At 33.2% G+C, this 21,338-nt stretch overlaps 2 protein-coding genes across 5 annotated transcripts; one reads left to right on the forward strand and one right to left on the reverse strand.

Moving 5' to 3' along the window:
- Positions 1-13,320: 13,320 nt before the first annotated feature.
- Positions 13,321-18,015, reverse strand: LOC116772603 (guanylate kinase-associated protein mars). 4 transcript variants are annotated; one of them, XM_032664834.2, is made up of 9 exons: positions 17,922-18,015; positions 17,628-17,716; positions 16,525-17,467; positions 16,045-16,187; positions 15,214-15,372; positions 14,833-15,013; positions 14,385-14,566; positions 14,227-14,304; positions 13,321-14,138 (listed from the first exon to the last, which is right to left on the reverse strand). In XM_032664834.2, exons 1-9 carry the CDS (start codon positions 17,923-17,925, stop codon positions 13,656-13,658), a joined length of 2,262 nt encoding a protein of 753 aa, XP_032520725.2. In that variant the 5' UTR covers positions 17,926-18,015; the 3' UTR covers positions 13,321-13,655. The 4 variants fall into 4 exon arrangements, with proteins under 4 accessions (XP_032520725.2, XP_032520727.2, XP_032520726.2 ...); XM_032664836.2 differs by having other exon boundaries at positions 17,558-17,716; positions 17,922-17,988; XM_032664835.2 differs by having other exon boundaries at positions 16,525-17,485; positions 17,558-17,716; positions 17,922-17,988.
- A 496-nt stretch (positions 18,016-18,511) lies between these two features.
- On the forward strand, positions 18,512-21,052 carry LOC116772475 (diphosphoinositol polyphosphate phosphohydrolase 2). Its single transcript, XM_032664679.2, has 3 exons — positions 18,512-18,969; positions 19,043-19,198; positions 19,984-21,052. Exons 1-3 carry the CDS (start codon positions 18,871-18,873, stop codon positions 20,191-20,193), a joined length of 465 nt encoding a protein of 154 aa, XP_032520570.1. The 5' UTR covers positions 18,512-18,870; the 3' UTR covers positions 20,194-21,052.
- Positions 21,053-21,338: the final 286 nt, after the last annotated feature.

Consider the following 21,338-nt stretch of genomic DNA (forward strand, 5'->3'; position numbering starts at 1 on the left):
GCATCCTTAGCTAGCAATAACGTATGGTTTGAAAAGAAATTTCATTTATTTAATAGTATTAATATTGTTTGAATAAAAACAAACTTACGAGTGTATTATGACTGTATGTATAGTAATTTGTTTGTTTCTAATTCTGTCATGATTCGAATATTCAAAGTAATTTTTCATCACCTTTATGAAATATATCCATATCAAACGAAAATGTTGGTTTTTCTATTACATAGTTCTTTGATTGCAGTAGTGGTTGAGAACGGGATCTACAACAGGTAAAGAACATAAAAATATTAACAAACCGCTGAATTATGTTTAATTTCTAACAGTATATAAGTCGAATAGTCCTCGTTTATCCTATTCTTAAGAGTATTCAAGAAACCAATCAACTATATAACTTCGCGGCGCTTCAAGGCCTATCTAGGTCTTAAATATATTAAGACTATCTTAGTTTTATCTAAATTAACGAAATTTCTTGTAGAAATTTTAGGTTACGTTTCCAAAAAAAAAAGTTCAAACACCCAAAACGAAGTATGTTCGAATGGTTTTGTGTTATTCTTCTTCTTTATGTTCAATTTTATGAACATGGTATTGCTATAAAATAATACGATAAAGTTGTAGAATTTAATTTGCTACATACAACAACGGTTCTTGTACAACAATAAAAGTTTCTGTACTGTTGCTATAGTTAACGAAACACCACACTAAAATATTTTGCACCGTTGTTTTCCAAGATGGCGACCGAGGGATAAAGGCTGAAAACTAAATGTAAGTTTAAACTAACTTCCCTTATGCATAAAAAAGAAAAAAATCTATGAAAAACGCATACTAATATCAAAATAATTATTATTTCAATGTACTACTAGGTTCTTATGAGTTCTTACTGCAAGAATTGTTATTAATAATTATTGATACGCTTTGAATACAATAATACTTATAGACTTACAACAAACGTACACAAGTCATAATCAACTTACGTCGGGTTTGATACAATGAATTTTGTTTCGGATCTTTTAATTAGAATAGTTAATTTTATCGTCCATTATACAAAACAAGGGATAACAATGGCATTTTAATTAAATATAGTTATTGTTTCAATTTAGGACATTACGAGGACAATGACGCCGCACCCCTTACAATAACTGTGAAGTATTGTTGATACAAACATAATATTGCGATTGTTATTTGCAGGGGAAATGGCTCTCTCAGATATACGATTTACGACATTTTAAATTATTTATTACTGAAAAATCATATGACGTACAAGAAGCAGCATGGCTAAAGGAAAAAATAGTTTAAGTTACATTTTTTATTAATTTAAGTATCATCGTATACACGAGAGATTGTAACAACGGACTTGACGTCCGAGTAACGATAAATTTTTGTGCTAGAATAACAACCGAACAAGACCTCAAGTAGTAACACTAAGCTCGTTGAAAATAAAACAAGCGAAATATTTAGACAGTTTACTTCACGGGGCCATAAACATCGAACTCTGAAGATGAAATTGAAAAACAACTACAGCTTACGTTAAAATAATAGTATTATTCAGTGTCAGATATCAAACACAGTCATAGACGATACAAGAAGCCACCTCACCCCTCTAGGTCCACGAGCCTATCCCAAATATTTAATTAACACCGTTCACCCTTTGCTATTCTGCCTGTACAAATTTAAATTCTTTGTGCTTCAGGAATTTGGCGACAAATAACTTGTCTGGAGTTAAAATTGTCTCTTTAAACTCAATTTAAATCAGCCGCACGATACTTTGACGAACACTGAAAAATTATGTTTTATATTAGAGTGCATTAAAACTATAAAAATATTGATTTATCAATTTATTTATTTCAGTTATTGAACTAAGTCAAAGATTATTATAAATAACTCAAAGTGAGAAGAAAAATCTATTTCCTAAATGTATCAAAAATCTTGCTAGTGAAAAGATGGTTACTTCGGACGCAAAAACTACTGTATTATTCATTTTAATTTATATTCTAATAACAGAAATCAAGGAATGTTATCCGTCCATGACGGAAGTCAATCGAGCCACAACAGATTATAATAAAATTAAACTAATTACAGTAATCTGTTTGTCTGGAAGATGAAAGAAAAGATTATTCTATAATCAGAATACATTTGCTCCTAAAATTTTCCACAATCCACCCCTAAAAGAAAACTTCCTAATGAACTTCATAAAAAAACAGACATTCACGGCCCCTCGCTCGCTGAATACAATTTTCATTACCCCCTGCTATATGAAAAAGCAATGTGATTTAATATCAACAAAGTTTTTTGATATCAAAATTGTATAGCCAGGTAAAGCGTATAAAATTTTATTAAAACATAAAATAAGATTTAACATAGATTTAAATAAATGAATAAAAATAGCAAATAAAATACGGAACAGTCATTAATGTATTATTGTTTGTTATCGAAACTTAACATTATGAGGGATTTTAATTGATATGAAATGAACTCTATCACTGGTTGTTTAGTTCGCAAATTACTAATGAAAAAAATGTAATTATAGTCTTTATTTGAATATAAATAACAGAAGGTATGCATACATAATATATATTTCTGATTGAAAATGTTGCTATCAGTTCCCAAAATCTATTTCAGCGTGATTACATTCAGAGCATGTTCCGTCCCCTAACGACTGAAGTGTCGATATTCTTCGGTATATTTCAATAAACTAAAGAGATCTGCAGACGTGCTCCGGCCTGGACGTGACGAGAATAAGACAGCCGTGTCTAGACTGAGTGAGCTGCCTGCCCTCATAAACAACTGCCTTTGATTCATCGTTTTGAGAAGTATGAAAAATATTTACACAAAATAAAAACATTGCCGATAAAAATTGAGAAGATGTATTCAAATATATGATAAATGAGTAGAACCTTAAATTATTAGCACAAACTTACAAATGTCAAGCTATTAACACATTTAGAAGAGGATAAAATTTAAATACAATTATAACGTATTGCTGATACAAGTATAAACACTTGTTCATAATGCTTTTAGTATAGATCTACTTTCATCATATTAAGCATATTCTTTATTCAGTAATATTATCTTCACATCCAGTGAGATTGAAAAACCATAAAATCTGTCTCGTAAATACGTCAGTCTGTAAGTTCCTAACGCTACGTCCCCTTAGCGTCACAGTAGAGTCCCGGCCGCGAGCTCGCTGTAATGGAATCCAATGTTTTATTACAACCCTATTTTCAATATATTATGAGGGAGAAAAGTAAATCCGCGACGGCTTGAGCAGATCCTAAGATAATATCAAATAAATTATCTGTATTTTTCTAATCTTAATTATAGGAAACACACACTAACTTAATATATAATATATATATTTCATTAATGTTTAACACAGTTGTCCTCATCAGGGAGGATTTGTTATCTAACTTGTAATTTATTTTTACTTTTTATTCTGACAAAGTATATTTCTAACTGAGGCTATGTCAATAACGTTTTGGTATAAACCTTAATGTAACAATATGTATATTTATGTGTGTTTAAACCGTTACACCGATATAAATATTCAATTATTATCTCCTATTTAACTTGCAGATTTAATATTCTTAACGGATTATGATCTAAGTTTCCACTACTGTGCTTCAAAGATTACAATAACTCAAAGGTCCTGAAATTCGTTGAAGTTTGCACGGGAACACTATTTAGAATTGTATGTATTGTGAAGACACGTATTTAATATAGCAATTAAAACTAGTCCACATTAATAATTCCTCTCTGAACGTAATAACGAAAACATCAAGATGAAGTAACGTGCAAAAACAAGTTTAATATAAATGAAAGCAGCTATACGTATATACTTGATAAAAGCTCTCTCAGCTTCCAAGTTGGTAATCAGTTTAAACGCTACATTGATTGCTTTACCGGGCTCTTGCCTGTGGAAACCAGCTCTTGACGTATATTAAATAAGGAAATGATAAAACGCATTACACTAACTAACTCTAATTGCATAGAAGTCGTAGCTTAAGAACCTATCACTACATTGATTGAACTCATTGCAGCCGAGTGCTATAAGTCTTCACCTCGCAAAAGTGAACTCTCGCAGACGTTTATATTTCAAGGAGTAAGTCAACAGATATACAACAATGATTAATGTATCACGGTAATAAATGACCGAGGGCAAGTTTAATTCAATTTTCTCTCAATAATCTCCGAGGATAAGAAAAGAGGCTATTAACGTAACAGCCTCCTCGGTTATCACAAAGGCGGAAGGCTCTTTAACATTTCTATTGTAGGAGTGTTTTAATAATCTAATTGTTCTTAAAAGATAACGTCTAATATAATTAAAATTTGTTTTATTTTATTCTCTTATTAACAACGGTTGAAACTTCATTAAAATCTCTACATGTACTCGAACAGATACTAAAGAAAATCTTGTTAGTTACACTATTTATAACTTAACGGCTGAGCGGATTTGGCTAAATATGTTCGGGGAGCTAGTTTAGGGCCAGGAGACGGGCATAATATTTTTCATCTCGTTTAATCGAAAAAAAAACTTAATAAAACTCAAAATCTGCTTATAACGGCCTTTGAGACGAAACAGAGTTCGCCCGGTCAGATATGCTCTTACATTTCTGGTGTTGCAATTGAGGCGGTTCAAGTATTCATATATATAGTTTAAAATAACATATACGTAATATAATAATTAAAAACTAAACTTTTAAATAAATATTAATGTATGAACCACAATCCTAATAATTCTTGGTCATGCTTAAGTCAAGCAATCATAATTATTTTAAGCCGTTTTATATATTTTTTTAATCCAACATCAAAAGAGAGGTGTTATAAATTTGAACGCCTGTCTGTGTGTATATCTGTGTATGTGAATGGGAAACCGTAGCTCTAAAACGGGTCAACCGACTTCGATACTGTTTTTTTCACTTTCTCTGAGGTGGTTCTTAGATACGTTTGGTTAATATTGGTCCAGCAGAGTTAGAGTGTAGAGAGTAACAGACTATGATCTTTACCAGAGACGAACCTTCTCAGCACTTTATGGATTCAGAATGCGGGTGCCGGGTCCATCGCGTTGCAGAGAGAGAAGCTTCAACAGTACCTGAGACATGCGACCCAGGTGTAGGTTAAGAGGCCCCTATTTAACCCGCGTTAAACATTCACCTCCACCTTCTAATCTCTTCTATCTACTTAACCAAATTTTAAAAAAACCTACTAGGGCTGCCTTCGAAGAAAATTCCAAGAATGAATTGGTGTTAGTTCTGGACAGACTCAAGTCTTTTAGTAGGTTGTAGAGTGATTTAGCTGTTATACTTCTCGCTCCTACTCCTGCCGCGTACAAATTTACGACGAACCCATTCTTAGTGAGTTCGTCAGTGAGCACGTAATACTTGTTGAACTTGATGGCATGGTCTTTGGGGATGTTGTTTTCCCAAGGAACCGTAGGCTCTATTAACACAACACGGTGTTAAATTCACAAATACAGAAATATTTCTGGTTTAAATGCCGACTCACAAATATCCTCTGGGATTTTATATTGTTTCTCATACGTATCCATCATTATAATCAAATCCGGAGCCGCTTTTAGCTACTTGACATTTGGTTTTATGATTCTAGTTGCCTTCTCTCACAAGATCTATTGTTTGTGGTTATTTCTTTTTGAGCTCTGAAAGAAAAAAAGAAAGACTAGCCGCTTCATGTAGGATTTCTATAACTCTATCGTGCCGACGCTAATATTGACCGTTGTCCACCTTGCCTACGTCCCTACAGCAAAAACTTATATAGCAAGTTTTTTCAGTACGTTTACCCCATCTAACTAAATTACTCTGATCTGGCAGAATTAACTGGAACGCATTGAGATAAAATTTTAGCAGTACTGGCAACCAATCACTAATTGAGGTTCGCCATTTTAATGCTAATATGATTCAAAAATAACCTATGTGTAACCACTCATTCTGCGTTTCTAAACTCATTGCATCGATTTTATATTTAGCATTGTAGTCTTGTCGAAAAAAAAACTTTTAGATATCTGTATCTTTGACTTTCTTACTTGATCCTAACCCTACTCTGTTACTTTGGAAGTGATGTAACCACGTTATCATGTGATTTTCTCAGGATATCATGATATTCCCCAGGGTATTATGTGAGGGATTTTTTGCGTATGAACACTCTTACTTCTATAAAAATGAATGAGCTATACAGCTGTTTTAAATTATACGACATGAAATACAAAAAAATTAAAAAAAAGTACCAAAAAGTCCCAAATTCTTTTTACGTATTAAAAGCCACCATTGGTGAAAAAAACAACATTAAGTCATACATTAACTCTAAAAACAGGTTAATACTCTTATAATCAGAAGCACTAAATATAATTGTGATTATCGAGAAACCAACAATTGGCAAGACTCCGGCCCTTCCCAGAATCTGTTTGAGGAGTTGCATTTAGACACTAGATCAATCGGAACATCGCTAAACGTTAATAATTTTATGTTAATGGAAATTAAATTGGAACGTAAGTCATACGTATTTATAGTTTGTACTCAACCAATTACGTACACTGAAATGGAAATCAATTACGTACTAGTGAAGTCCGACTTGAGAGTCCAGAATTTTTAAATACATTAATAATAAGACGTGCCAGTTTTATGTGAGTCGTTCAGGAATTGTGTATTAGATAAAAAGTAAAACTTAATTTTCCATCTAAAATGTCTCCATACATAGTAACAGGTCGCAGTTAGTTAAACTCGTTGAAAGATATAAATTTAGGACCTAATTTCTTAAACTGTTAAGTGAATATTAACGCTGTAACTCATTTTTTTAATTCCCCAAAATATTACTCTGATTTTTAAAATTAATATCATATACTGAGTATTTGATATTAATTTCAAACTGAAAACTCTATGGTTTCATATTAAAACGATCTGAACGAAGGGAAAAGAAATAAAATGGTTAGAATAAAGTTACATAATATTTTTTTGCCGTTCCAGGCATGAAACCCTCTCTAAAAAATATTTATAAAAGAGTTTTCATTTTCGTCCTATGATATGGAATTCATATGTTTTTAAAGATGCTTTTAAAAATCTCGTAAAATTTATATCAATAGTACAAAATTTAAATTTATTTATAGAATTTATATAAATAACATAGTTTTTATTTGTACGTCAAAATTAAACACATTATATGTTTGCTTTTAACTTCACAATTACTATCAATTCTATATGTATGTTTATAACTTCATCCGTACAAGATTCCCTGAATAATAAAACAACGATAAAAGTTTGTAATCTCGACAACATACTAAAAAGATCTGGCATGGAATGTAATCGTGTGACATTCGCTCCAAAAACCATTTTATTTCTAATTGTTACCGTCACCGTGACGTAAAAGCTCTGCCAAATGTCTTTAAAAAGCTGACAACACAGTCCGCCAAACTTACCTCACACTCGCTCGCGTACACTAATCTACATAGTGCTCGATCATCGCTGGAATTAAAACAAGATTAAAAACGGTACTCCTGATAGACATCGTTACTTAACACTTTTGCTGTGTTAATTACTGAATGATTCTGTGTTATGTTAAATAAAGATAGATCGCATTCAGGCTAGCCAATACAACCAGGCTATGTGGAGGACTGTTCAAACATTAATTTCATTACTGAAATCGAAACTTTCTACAACTAAGAGTAAAAACCATCTGCAAATCAATAATATACTGATTATATAAAGACAAAAAAAAACTAACAACAGAAAAAATAATGGTTCTTTATAATATTTGATAAAACAATTTAATTTTTTTTTAAACACAAACTCAATAAATAAGATCTCACATGGTATAATATAAAGGTAAAAAAAAGACTGTATTATATACCTAGTCCATAAAAAAAGCATGAACTGTTATACATTAAATTAAATTACAACAACAGCGCATCCGATGGCCGTCGGACCACCAGCGGGCCATCACAAAAAACAGTCAACACAAAGATCGCGTAGGCTTCAATGGCTTCAATACAAACTACACCAGAGTCAAAATAATATTTTTTAATCTTCTATCAGGCACAACACCTCCTGTTCTGCCGATCACAGACAAAAACATTATCATAAAAATGAAAAAAATATATATATTTATTAATTATAAATAAATACTCTATTGTTCATCTACTTTAACCCTAAAAAATTACGTAACGAAAGAGAAAATCATCAATATTATTTAAGGAATTTTCTTCATGTAACTTACTCCTAAAAAAAAAGCTTAGAAAAAGGAATGAAGCGTCTAAAATTTGTAATTTGAAACACACAAAACTTGCACTTTTATTCGAAACATTTCTTCCTTAACATAAATACTACCTGAAATAGATGTCAGTACATTTATAAGTACAAACAGCACGGGCATAGAAGTCCACATTATTCATATAAAAACGCTGTAAAGATTTCGGTACTTTAATATAACTATCACAGACGGGGGCGACTAAACCCGTGCAAAATGTCCGTCATATTTTAAAGAGGGAGACCAAAGTAAATTAAATGTCTCTTAAGCTGACTCGCAAATATTTGTCAAAATTAAGCTACAGTAGAGTAATATTTGCTAAATAACAATCTATTTATATTCAAACAGTGTGTTATTTATGTTCTTATTACGCAAAATATATTAAATAAAATTTATAATACAAAAAATATAATTACAGTGAAATTACTTACAAACGACTTAGTCATTATATATTCTGCAATTAACTTGGGTGTCATTTTTCAGTGAAAATTTACATATAAATAAAATGTTTATTTGAATAAGAATACATTTATAAAAATCTAATGTAGCGATTTTATTTTATCTAATATTTGATTGATAGATTGTTGTTTTTTTAAATTATTAATATATTTTTTTGAGAACTGAGACTTAAGAGAGATTCCCTATTATAAGTTTAGATAAAATATACCAAAGATAAAAGGGACCAAAAAATAAATTTTAGAAAACAACCAACATTTATTGAAGTTTTCTGTACTGTTTTGGTGGTCTCATTCGCAAAAATAAACATCCCATACAACATCAGCAAGGGACAATTTAACTACGAGACCCTAAAATAGTTCGGGGGTCGATTACTTAGAAAGGGCTTCACTTTAATATGTTAAAAGTTTAATCATCGAAACGAAATTTCCATCATTAAAATATCACATCCCACGGTGCCATGCATATAATACATATGCTATATATAAGATTTTATTTAATGACTTGTCTTGCCAGCACAAACGTCATAAATTAATTACATTATATTTCATACAAACACATTAGCTGATGAGAAATAACGATTTAAGGACAGCTTTGAAATAAAACAATACTTAAATTAGGCGTCCTTAAAAAATGATGTAACAAATTAATGTATATTTTTTATGTTCCGTCGACTTTCGTGTTTTTGAGTTATATTTTCATTTAAAGAAATTATCTTAAAAAACAATTATAAAAAAAGATAGTAAAAAAATACAATTCAATATATCTTAATGTAAGAAACAGTAACCTCTGTTATAACTTTATTACAGCACGGGAACCAAGCCCGCCATTAGACAGCTTTATCTTGGAACCCAGACCGCATTCGACGCTGGATTCGCTATTATAATAATAGCCCAATATAAATATAATCACTTTTATTTTGATAGCATTTTAGTTTTAAATATTAACTACATTATTTTTATATTATAAAAACGACGTGTAGTTATATAAATTATATTTTAATTATCAACTTACCTCTGTTTTAGTATTTGGTATCTCGAAAAGCAGAAACATTCTCCCGATTAATATAACTCATAATGATGTTATTGCTCAAAATGTTTTATTACAGTTGTGTCCTACTATGTGCACAGCAACCAGAGCTTGTTTGTGTGTTTGTTACTTCGAAACTCATAAACTACCGCAGCGAGTTGGATAACAAATTGTTGTATTAGTTTTATTTTACCCAACTATTAAGCTCGCCTGTCGCATGGCTTCCTTATGTCCCCTTAATGTTTAAAATATACAAGCTCAAGCGTAAATTAAAAACAAGCAAACTAAAGTAGCGTAATACACGTTCGCCCTGGTTTCGTTAAAAATTATTAAAAAGTGGAAAACATTTTTCAGTTAAATATTAAGTAATGAAAATGGATCTCACGACGTTAACTATTTATTTTTCTTAAGACAAAAGTAACGTAACGGACTGTCCTAGAGAATCAAATGGAAATAAACGTCTTTGTTTTATTAGTTTCGTACAAGTTAATATATATATAACGCTAAAAATAATGAAATCAAGTCAATTTATTCATAATGTAATTATAAATAGCTTTTAATTTGTTTTTTTTTTATTTGATTGTACGAGACGATTTACTTTTCAGAGTTGTAACAAAAACATCAACAGTACAACGATACCTACACTTCATCGTTGATAACTCTAAATACCTACTGACTTTTCGTTACTCATATATTTCTAATAGTGATTAAAACCGCAGGTATGTGCTAACTATGGACAAATAATAATAAAATACACAGTATTGCATCTCTAAATACATTTATAGACGACCAAGCATTAGTAATTTTAATGAGGGTAACGACTTTACATGTCGAACCTTCGCATATAACTGCTATTCAAAATATAATAAATATTTTACCGTCATTTTCTTCACATTATTTCCTTGTTTCACCTCCATACAGCCATTAAAGGTCCCACGATACAAATAGAAACTACTTTCACCGAAAAAGCAAAGCTAAAGAAGATAAAAATCCTTACAAATAATGCCGTTCCCCTAACATTATTACAAATATAAAATTTCGACAAGATGTTGATATGGGAGCACCGCCAGTGAGTAAATCCAATTTTTAATAAACCCGCGTCGGCAATAGAGTCCGCATATTAACAGACTTTTAAAGGAATACACTTTTAATACTAAATTATCTATGAGAATATAAATAATAGCATCGATTATAAGCTGCCTTGGTTACGTCCTGTGAGTCCATTTATATTTACCAGCTGTTCCCACTCCTGCATAGAACCTAGTCACCCTACAGCTTCCCCCTCCGAGGATTATTGTTTACGTTACTAGCGGATTACACGCGCGTCGGCTTCATATCACTCCATTCTTATAACTCCCTCCACAGAAACAAATAACATAACAAAACAAAGAATTATTCATAACACTGTTATCGGTGCATATTTTTCTTGCAGCAAATGGATATATTGCCCACGGCCCACGCGTATTTCATATCTCAACGTCTATTTCGAGGATTATCGCGAAACCATGAAACAATATCCTTGCCAGCACTGAATATACTTTATACGAAACTAAAAAAGAAAATATAATAAGGTTATGTAATTTATTTTATTTTGCAAAAATTCAACAATTAAATAAAATCCACAAATGTCGCGGCACCAGAAATCTCTCGAAATTCTAAACACAGCGTATTAGCATAATCACACCGAACATTCCTAATTAGCGTTTTGTGTACTTCACCACATTACGCGGATTATTTCCTGCTGTTACAGGATTGCCAACATGAAAACTTTAATTAACCGCCATTCCTGTGTTTTCGGCCTCCGTTTAGACTGTAATTGGATTATTTACATAAAATCCGAACCCGTGTTATCTAGACTCTTACACAGAATTTAAAATTTTAGCTTAAATATGTAACGATTTTTAATAAAAATATGTTACAGTTTTTGTTGTAAGTTATGAAAACAACAAATAATCTTATTATTGTGTTTTCATATGCCTGTTCCTTACCCTGCTGCAGCATATTTCAGTCGTTATCGAGAAGTCTGTAGCAATTTGGCAGCCAGCTATATAGGGCAACGTTATCTTCGTTGGCTCGCTGTTCCACTTGCCTGATTTGTGATTCATTTGTAAAAACTAACGCACTATCCTTTGGCAAAATCTCTTAAATAGATGCTACGATATATGGGCGACTATTAGGGCTTCATACGACTTGCACCGCTTTATTATTTAGTTCATTATAATGAGGAACTAACCCATACTTACACTAAACGTATTTGAAATGTACTCAAGAATTTACTTAGAAATAATTAAAAAAATATCACTTCAAACCCTTAAAATGTAACTTTTGTACTTTACTCAATAGCGATTAAGAATATACAGACAAAGTTACATCTTATGTTTTTTTCTTCTTTATCTCATTTATAAATTATACAGAAGCTGAGCTATTCGAACCTGATGTAAACTGCAGTTTACATTAAAATGTATTAAGAAAACGGCTGCAATTTAACATTGACAAATAAAGGATACAGCGCTATGGTGTCCTCGACACTAGGGATACTAGCTCTAGAAACAAAGTTATCAGCTAGCCACGCCAACACTTCACAAAGATGGATGAACTTTTGTACCAGATGTAAGCTCGGACACGAGTTTATAACGTAGTGAACTCTGAAGCACATGGTTTTAGCGCGTTAGTAGATGTGCATTACCGGTTTATTTAAACAGCACACGCCATGAAAGCTCTTGAAAGGAAGTCTTCTTTTCTTTGACAACAGTCTCCATTGATGCTCTGATATTGGCGTGATGATATAGCTTATAATCTTCAATAAACAGACAAACAAACACTGAGAGAATTTGTTGATTTAAAAAAGTAGTTCTTATGACTTTGTCCTAACATATTCTAGAGTGTGAAAGTTATGGCTGCAATTGCCGGCACGTATCTTGGTAAGGATAGTGTCGTCTCGTCCCGCTCGACCCGCATCATACTTATGACACCTAAAGAGCTCATTCCACGCCTCTATCGTTCGAGGTACAGTTTCAGTCTCGATTTTTAAAGTTCAGCGTTACTTCCAGTAAAATCCAACAAAATGGCTGAAGCCAGTACTTCTAGTTTTCAAATAAAAGTTGATACTTAAATGTTGCCATTATAAAATTACAACGATTCAGTGTTATAATTAATTATAATCAGTCATAAAAATAAATCTAAGGATTTTAGTATATTATGACTGCGGCACAGATGGCGCCACTTGCGAAGGTTCCGTCTCCAGCCCGGGTACATGCCGGCTACTATAATTATGTGTTTAACAATGTCAATTCATTTATTTGACTTCTTATTCGGACGCAGCAGTTTTCTTTACTTACCTGAAAGACAACTTCACAGTTAATACCAACTTCACAGAAAAATTAAAAATTTCTTTGAATATTAGAAAAAAACGTTTCTATTAGTTATTTATTTATAATGTATTTTATATTGAACAAAAACAAAGACAATTGCTTATTATTTATTGAATAAACAATATAATGACATATAAACCCTAACATATCCACTAAGCCCCACATGCACCCAGAGACGAGTAGCAGTTACAAACTCAATTCACGGAACAGACAGACACGCAGAATACTAATATATACTATAAAATATTTTTAGTCACATTCAAAATATAACAATAAAATTACAGTCAAGTGTTCACTTCATAATTAACCATATCCGTAGCTGATGAACGAACTCAGGGGTATGATCATCAAATAATATTCAACTTCAGTTAGTATGGCATTCATTAAAATTAATTAAATGGCATCTTTAGAAACATAAAAAAAACATGATCAACTAAATGTTTAAAATCAAAAATCCCAAAAAAAAATAAAATTAGTATTCGACAATTAAAATGTAACATACAGATTATTACTAGGATTCTTTATATTAAGACTACCACCCAAAACTGTACAGCCTCAATGATCGTCATGAATACTCTTCCGTGTGGACCTCCTCGTTGTCGTATTATGTTCAAGGTTTGCTTCTTTGAGAGTGTTGTTCTTCCTGGCGGCCGCTTCCTTGCCAGGTGTGAGTATGCTCTTCCTCCTGCTCCTGGTCATGACGGGGCTCCTCTCCTCCGTAGCGTCCTGCCTGGTGAGTCTGGACCTCCTCCTACCCTTGTTTTCCTTCTCGGTGTCGTTTTCTATATCCATCGACGAGATGCCGCTGTCCGTGTTGTGTTCCGTCTGAAGTTTTTGGCCTTCCTGTGTCTCTACATCTTCTGCTTCGAGAGCTTTGTCCGAGCTCATTGAATTGTTCTGCAGCTCCGTGTCCGACTCGTTGAAGAGCACGACTTTGATAGATTTTTTGGCCGACTTCTTGGTGGACGGTTTGTTTTTGAGTATACTGCGACCTGGAGTAGCTCCGAGGTCAACCGGAGTGAACGTTATCAGATTATGCTGGAAACGGAACAGATATTGAATGCTTGACAAACAAAACTTTTCCCTATTTAAGTTTTATTTCTAAACTAATAGGGAACCAACGAACCTCCTCATCACTGGACCCTTCGCTTTCCACCTGGCGTCCTATGAGCGACGCTCGGAGCATAGCAAACGATGCAGACTTCTAAAACAGTAACAAATATTACTTTATTGTAATCGATTTTCAGATCATAAATATTTAAAAATCTTTAATCTGTTACAGACCCTATTGGCAGACTTCTCTGCTTCATTAGACAGCACGGCCTTCAACAAGCTGGGTTTGCTCGGAGTCACCTGAAGGGGTGACTTCACTGGAGATTGAATACAGAAGAAGCCCATGTCTATAGTTTTACTTTCCTCCGTGGATACCTCCTCGGAGCACTTGGCTTGTTTGGCTTTACGGGCCGCTGAAATTAAATATTATACATTAGTTCCCTAAAAATAAGTCACAAACGAAATGTTGTCAGATTAATGAAAACTTCACTTTTAAACGAACCTGAACAGGTTCACGTATATAATTCAATGTGAGATATCTACATTGTAGTGAATTAACACAATGGGCAGGTCCAAGTTACACTGGGAGTGACCGGTACAACTTTAGGTGAGCTCCGCATAATCTTAATAGGCTAAATATAGACTTGATGATTATTTTAATAACATTGTGTTGTCATACCTGCTATGAGATCCTTGAGGCGGCTGTTTCCGGGACGAGCGGCTGGAGCGGGGCGGGCGGCTGGTTGAGGGCGGGAGGGCCGCGGAACTGGACGTGTCACCCGCGGCGGGGGCTGGTCTTCACTCCAGCCACGAGAACGCAACTCTTCCAACTTACGGAAACGCATATCAACGTTCTCTATCTGAAACAGTAACAATATGTGATATATTGATTGATTCGTAGCTCTGGGATACTTTCTCCATATATTTTACAATATCTACTTATATTTCGTCAATCTCAATGAAGGTTAATGGAAGAAAGACTGGGACCGATCCATATGTGACACAAACTAGTGATAAGAGTTCAGTTACTACACTCTAACATCTAGTAATATCCCTTCACCTGCATGAACACCATATCCCAGAAGCCGTGAAGGTCACTGGGTGTGACGAGCCCGCTGTTGGGAGTGGGGTGTTCACAGCGGGACAATAGAGATGCAAACTGCTGCAACTTCTGAGACATCAGCAGTCGAGCCTGACCCACGGCGGACAACACAGCTTCCTAATGATGGAATTAGTTAAGTATAGTGATTCCTCCAATATATATATATATATATACATTATCTTGTCACTAGTACAAATATTATAAAGGAATACATATAACTTACTAAAATGATCTGTTATTACTTAACAACCCGATACAGCAAAATAATCGCCATCCCAGGATTTAACCCATAGAGACACCAGCTCTTAATAATTTTTTAATCAAATACAATTATGTTCTCTTGGATTTTAAATTAAATATAATGGTTTTGTAATAAATCAAGTAAAACCTAAATATATCACAGTTTTATCTGCGAACTTATTCTCACCATCAGCTCTGAAAATCTTTTTACCACACAATACAAACATAATGTAACTGAGGTTGGCTAACTGTCTTTGCCAGTGACAAATGAAATGTTGATATAATATGTATCTGATAGATTAAAATATAAGACATATTAATAGTTTATATTATTTGGGGGTCACTGAACTCATCTTATTTAAAAAATTTGATGAGATTTCTATGTTCCAAGTGAAAATTTCAAGATGGTCTTAGTCAATTTCCAAATAATGACATACTTATAACATGTGTTAGTACTCATTAATTTAGTGGCGTTATATTATCAAGTACAGTCATATCCCACAGTATTCACAACACCATGTATATAGCCACAAAGACCATTTGTCCAACCTGCACAGTCTCCGGTAGTGCTATCTGGTGTGAGATCTTCTCCCAAGCTTCACACATTTCTGTCATGCGAGCAATTTCCGAGTCCAATTGCCGGCGGAAATGTTCTACACTGTCCATCTCACACAGATCCTCGTCCAAAAGACCTGGAAATTATTAGATTATAAAAACAAAGGGCAATTGATTATTAGTTTAACAAAAACCAAATAAATCAATTGTTAGGGAAATTTCAAAACTATTTATCTCTAGTGTCTGCTAAGTTTCAGGAGTCATGGGAAACAAGATTTGTTTTTGAAGCCAAATAAGAGTGAAAACATTAAGGATAGAATGTAGTGTGTATATTTTGGTCCCAGTGGACAGCACCAGCTGGTACAAGAATATACTGATTGCCATTCAATATTCCTGTTTCCCAACTCTGATATGTATAATAATACATAGGACATATTAAATTGTAACTAATCATTGTGAATTGCTTAACTGTACCTTCCTCTAACTTCTTCTTCATCTCTCTCCTGGCATTATCCTTGCCCCGTGAGAGTGTCACACAGGGACTTATTTTCTTAGCTTCTTCGGCAATCTGTTCTGGAGTCATCGGGATTTCTATTAGTTTTGGAGATCGTAATTTCTCTTCAGAGCTTGATTCACTCTTTGGCACATTTTTGGGGGTGACCATATTTTGTTTATTTTGTAAGGATTTTCTAGGAGTCCTAGATTTCAGAGATTTTGAAGCATTAGGCTCATCGTAATTAGATTCTACACTGCTTGAGGAAGATGAGGTAGATTCTTTGCAAGCGTCAGCTTTCTTATTTTTAGTAACCTGTGTTTTACCCTGGCCTTTGTCTGATTGAGGCCTATTACGAAGTACCCTGGATTCATTCTGTTTTGAATTGTCTTTTAGGATTTTACTCTTGGACTCTTTGTTTTTTTTCTCAGCCATATTTGTGATTGCTTTTTTTTCTATTTGCTTAGAAACAGATAATGTTGGTAGGTTAACCATATTTTTCAGTACTGGTGGATGGAAAACAGCATTTTTTGGTGCAAACGATGAGGCAATCATTTTTGACTTCCCCTCAGTCTTGTTGGGTTTCTTAACATTGTTAACCGAGTTATTCTTTGAGGACTGTGATCGAGTAACTCTCCCTGATGTGCTAGGCATAGGTTTGGGTGGTGGAGGAGGAACAAATTTCAATGGATTGTGTGGTACTCCAGCTATGAATGGTTTCTTCTTCTGTAAAGACGCCTCCTTCTTTTTCTTTTCTTTCTCTTCCTTCCATTTTTCTAGCTGCATTCTCCTGTGTTCCACTTTTTTCTGAACTTCAGGTATTGGAGCTGGGCTCTCACATCTTGGAAGATTCCTTATTTTGTCAAATACAGAAAACCGAGTAGTCCTTCTATTCCTAATGCTGGTCTCCAACCGTTTCTTGACCTGCAAACCGAAGTTATTCTATCACAATTTTATAAAACAACATTCATTTCTAAAACTATCCCATGTTCGTGGTGAATGGATCTGACCTACCGCATGCATGACTACCAAGCTATGATTATGTCTCTACAATATGATTTTACAATTTAACTGGACACAGTACCCCGCCGACTACGCTTACAAACTGCACGGGTTTGCTTTTGTGTTTCTTCTCATGAATCTGCATCAATGCACCGAAATCGAAGCTTCTCTCTGAAATTAAATATTTTAGGAACATTTAATTGATTTAAATGAATACTCGCGAAAACTTAGATCTCATTACATTTAATTGATGTCACAATACAACTTTCGAAAACAAACTATTGAGCATCAACTTTATAATAATTATCTTATCTTCATTTATATCGTATAATTATTTAGAAACTTTGAAACATTGATCAATATAAATATTACGTACCCATTAGAAATACCTGAAAAAAAAACACAAAATTAAATCAACAAAAGCTAAATTCAAATATATAACTGTTGCTGTCACTAGTTTTAAACCAAACAGGACGAGGATTCAACAGATAAAAAAAATATTTAGCAGAAGTACATAAAAATGGAATGCTTAATATTATAAATTTTACAAATTTGTCTTTTTATAACATTTCCAGTGGCTTTTATTTGAAATTTACTTATATAATTCGAATTTCATTGTAAAATTTAAAGGAATTAGCATTCAAAAAAACATTTAAATAACTGTATTTAGATTATTGTACGTATTTTTAATTTTTTATACATAATGTACCAAGCGTTAAAATATAAATTTAAAACTACAGTATTTAGTTTCATCATTATTTTCTTTTATTTCATTATTAGATGGGCTTTTTAACTGAACTGAAGATTAACTTTTGAGTTTCCAATGACATGTAGTCTATTATAATTGTTTATTTTGTTCTCTACTTGTTAAGTACGTACGTTATTTTAATTATTTTCAAGAAATATTTTTTTAAGGTCAAAATCAGACAATGACATGACAGTCTGCTCTGCTTATACGCAGCGCCATCTAAGATTAGCTATAAGCTTTGCCTTTGCCACCCTATTGCTTTCCAAAACCTATTTCGATTTTCCTAGAGAAAAACGTCAGGCACCATTCAATATGGGCTTGAAATACGCTATCAAAAGCTAGTTATAGCTAAAATATTGCTCTAATTGTAGTGTTATTGTTATTTTAGTTTCATTTTGTATGTACATTGTGTAACTCTTACATTAGTCAAAAATGGATACGTTTATCTTAGGCTACTTCGGTTATGGCGTTTGTTGATCACTAAATAGTTTCGTTCGGTTGATTATTTTCTTTTAATTTAATGTCTGCTTTTCGTTTCTGATCGTCTGTTTAGTTTGTGTATACGTGTTTTTTCGAAATGGTGAAGGAGAAGCCTAACTCGATAAGGATATATGACGACGAGGGGTTTAGGCGCCGTGCTGCTTGTATATGCGTACGATCGGACGCCGAAACCGAGGTTAGCTTGTGAATAGTGTATCATTCAATGTGATATCGTGATGAAAGTGTCTCTCATGTTTATCGATGCGTAGGTGTTGCTAGTGACGTCTTCTCGTCGACCTGACAACTGGATCGTGCCGGGCGGCGGCGTGGAACCCGAAGAAGAACCGTCGGTCACCGCGATGCGGGAGGTACTAGAGGAAGCCGGAGTCATCGGCAAGCTGGGGCGATGCCTGGGAGTCTTTGAGGTCAGTTAAACATCATGATAATCACATACTTCGTGAAATTATTTCAGCTCGAATGTCGCAACATTGAAAACATCAAAGCAATATGCATTTATTTAATATCAACGATAATAAAAATAAATTAAAAGTAGTAAACAAAATAAATACTGGTGTTATCCAAGTAATTTTTTCAATAAATCAAATTTATAATAGTTGAAATATAACAGTGAAAAGGCTTTTAGCATTTGTTTCAATCCCATATTGTCAGTATACAAACAATAGGACATCATTTATCCTATATACAAACTTCTAAAATATATATCTTATTAATTCTGATTATCTATAAAAACATTCAATAAGTCTTACCAATTATGCAACAGTCCGATGAACTTTGTTTTATAATTTCTTAAAAACATTAAGATAGCATTTTGTTGGTAGAAAGTGTTATAAATATCAATTTGTTCAAGTTAAAGATTTTTTTAACTATGAATTGAAGCAATGCCATATAAGGTAATGATTTATTATTTAATTTCCAGATGCTAATTATGTTGTTTCTATATGAAATCAATTAATTTTCTTTGAGCGATAAGTAATTTTAGTTCATTTTAATGGGACTTGATCTATTTAAAAGCTTGTCTAGGTGTCATCCCACTAATCCACTTAATGATTAATGCTCTTAGTTGGTCTTTAGTAAATTGTTTTGCTCATTGATTCTCATTACATTTACTAGTAAGCTTTAATTAGGTTATGTTAATAGTTTTGGAATAATCAATACTACTTATATTAAGTTATTGCATAATATTTTTCAGAACCGAGAGCACAAACACAGGACGGAGGTGTATGTGATGACTGTGACTCAGGAACTGGCCGAATGGGAAGATTCACGGCTGATGGGACGCAAGCGACAATGGTTCTCCATTGAAGAGGCGCTGGCACAGCTCGCACTCCACAAACCGATTCAGCGTCACTATCTACAGCAGTTGAAGCGCTCCAAGAACAAGTCCGATGATGGTAGCTAGGCCTCTTCCGGCTTAACAGCACTGCGTTGTAGCTTTAGGTTGCAGTGCCGTCTTTAAACTGAGTACTTGTATCAGTAACTCGGTTCCTGGACATCACCATTGACCACACAGGCTTCAATATACATTTAAGCATATCTATAGCTTTTGTACTACCTTGCCATTACTTTGGTTCTTCAAGAGGTCGTTATTATTAAATATTTAGTTACATTCGGCCAATTTGTCTCTCATGCATCATGAAAGGTATGGACAGAAAATTTAAATTTAATGAAAATGTTTGCTACAATTTTATACATAGATGTAAAACTATAAATCCAGGCAAAGCACTTACAAAGTTTTTAAAAGAAAATGTAAAATATGTAAATGTGAGACGACACAACTTAAATTATTTATTTCTTTTTAAATATTTGCTTTACATGTATTTATAATATTATTTTTTTAGTTTTAAAAATATTGCTTTGAGTAATGAAACCGTTAAAGTGAGCTATGTGGAGTGAATTTGTATATTTGTGAGGAATATAGACGCTGGATAGATTTATGTTCTAACAATTGATGTAGTTGTTAATAGTAAGTTAATGATACAATTTTGCTTTACTACGGAACGGTCAATACTAAGGCGGTACTGCAATTGTTTGTGTCTGAAGTCAGTTGGGCTCGAGGACAACTTTTTGTTAGGCACGTAACTCTTATAACATCCCCTTTTTTTCTATTTTTACGTATATTTTTATACAGTGATGGAATAAATGTTAATTTTATTTTGTTAGCATTAAAACGAAAAGACAAAAAAAAAACATTTTTTTATTTAATTTGGTTTTTTAAGATTCCTAAATGAGTTTTAAAAATAAATTTTATATTGCTCTTCTTTAAGCTCTTGATTTTTATACCTTATCCTGTATGTACACTGGCTCGAGTCATTGTTTAAAGTAAAACGCCGCCCACTTGACACCACTGTAGGCTGAATTACGGGGCCAATGATGTTTTCGTAGTCTTGAGCGATCTACTTATATGGTGTGATAGGACCTTGTAGAATATAATTACATCTTATGTAGAACTAGTTATTGGGTTAGCAGTTTTAACAGAACAATCTATTTTATGTCCGCAAATGTCGTTATTTCACGGGTAAAATCTAATCTGAAATAAATAATTAA

The sequence above is a fragment of the Danaus plexippus genome, chromosome 12, assembly GCF_018135715.1.
Source record: "Danaus plexippus chromosome 12, MEX_DaPlex, whole genome shotgun sequence".
Lineage (NCBI taxonomy): Eukaryota > Metazoa > Arthropoda > Insecta > Lepidoptera > Nymphalidae > Danaus > Danaus plexippus.

Bases quoted from the DNA above. Each gene is read 5' to 3' on its own strand.
- LOC116772475 (XM_032664679.2), top strand. From the start codon at position 18,871: ATGGTGAAGGAGAAGCCTAACTCGATAAGGATATATGACGACGAGGGG. The intron at 18,970-19,042 runs GTTAGCTTGTGA...ATCGATGCGTAG, and splicing joins GATCGGACGCCGAAACCGAG to GTGTTGCTAGTGACGTCTTC. The intron at 19,199-19,983 runs GTCAGTTAAACA...AATATTTTTCAG, and splicing joins GATGCCTGGGAGTCTTTGAG to AACCGAGAGCACAAACACAG.
- LOC116772603 (XM_032664834.2), bottom strand. The intron at 16,188-16,524 runs GTACAGTTAAGC...AATAATTTCCAG, and splicing joins GAAGAAGAAGTTAGAGGAAG to GTCTTTTGGACGAGGATCTG. The intron at 14,567-14,832 runs GTATGACAACAC...ATTTAATTTCAG, and splicing joins CCTCAAGGATCTCATAGCAG to CGGCCCGTAAAGCCAAACAA.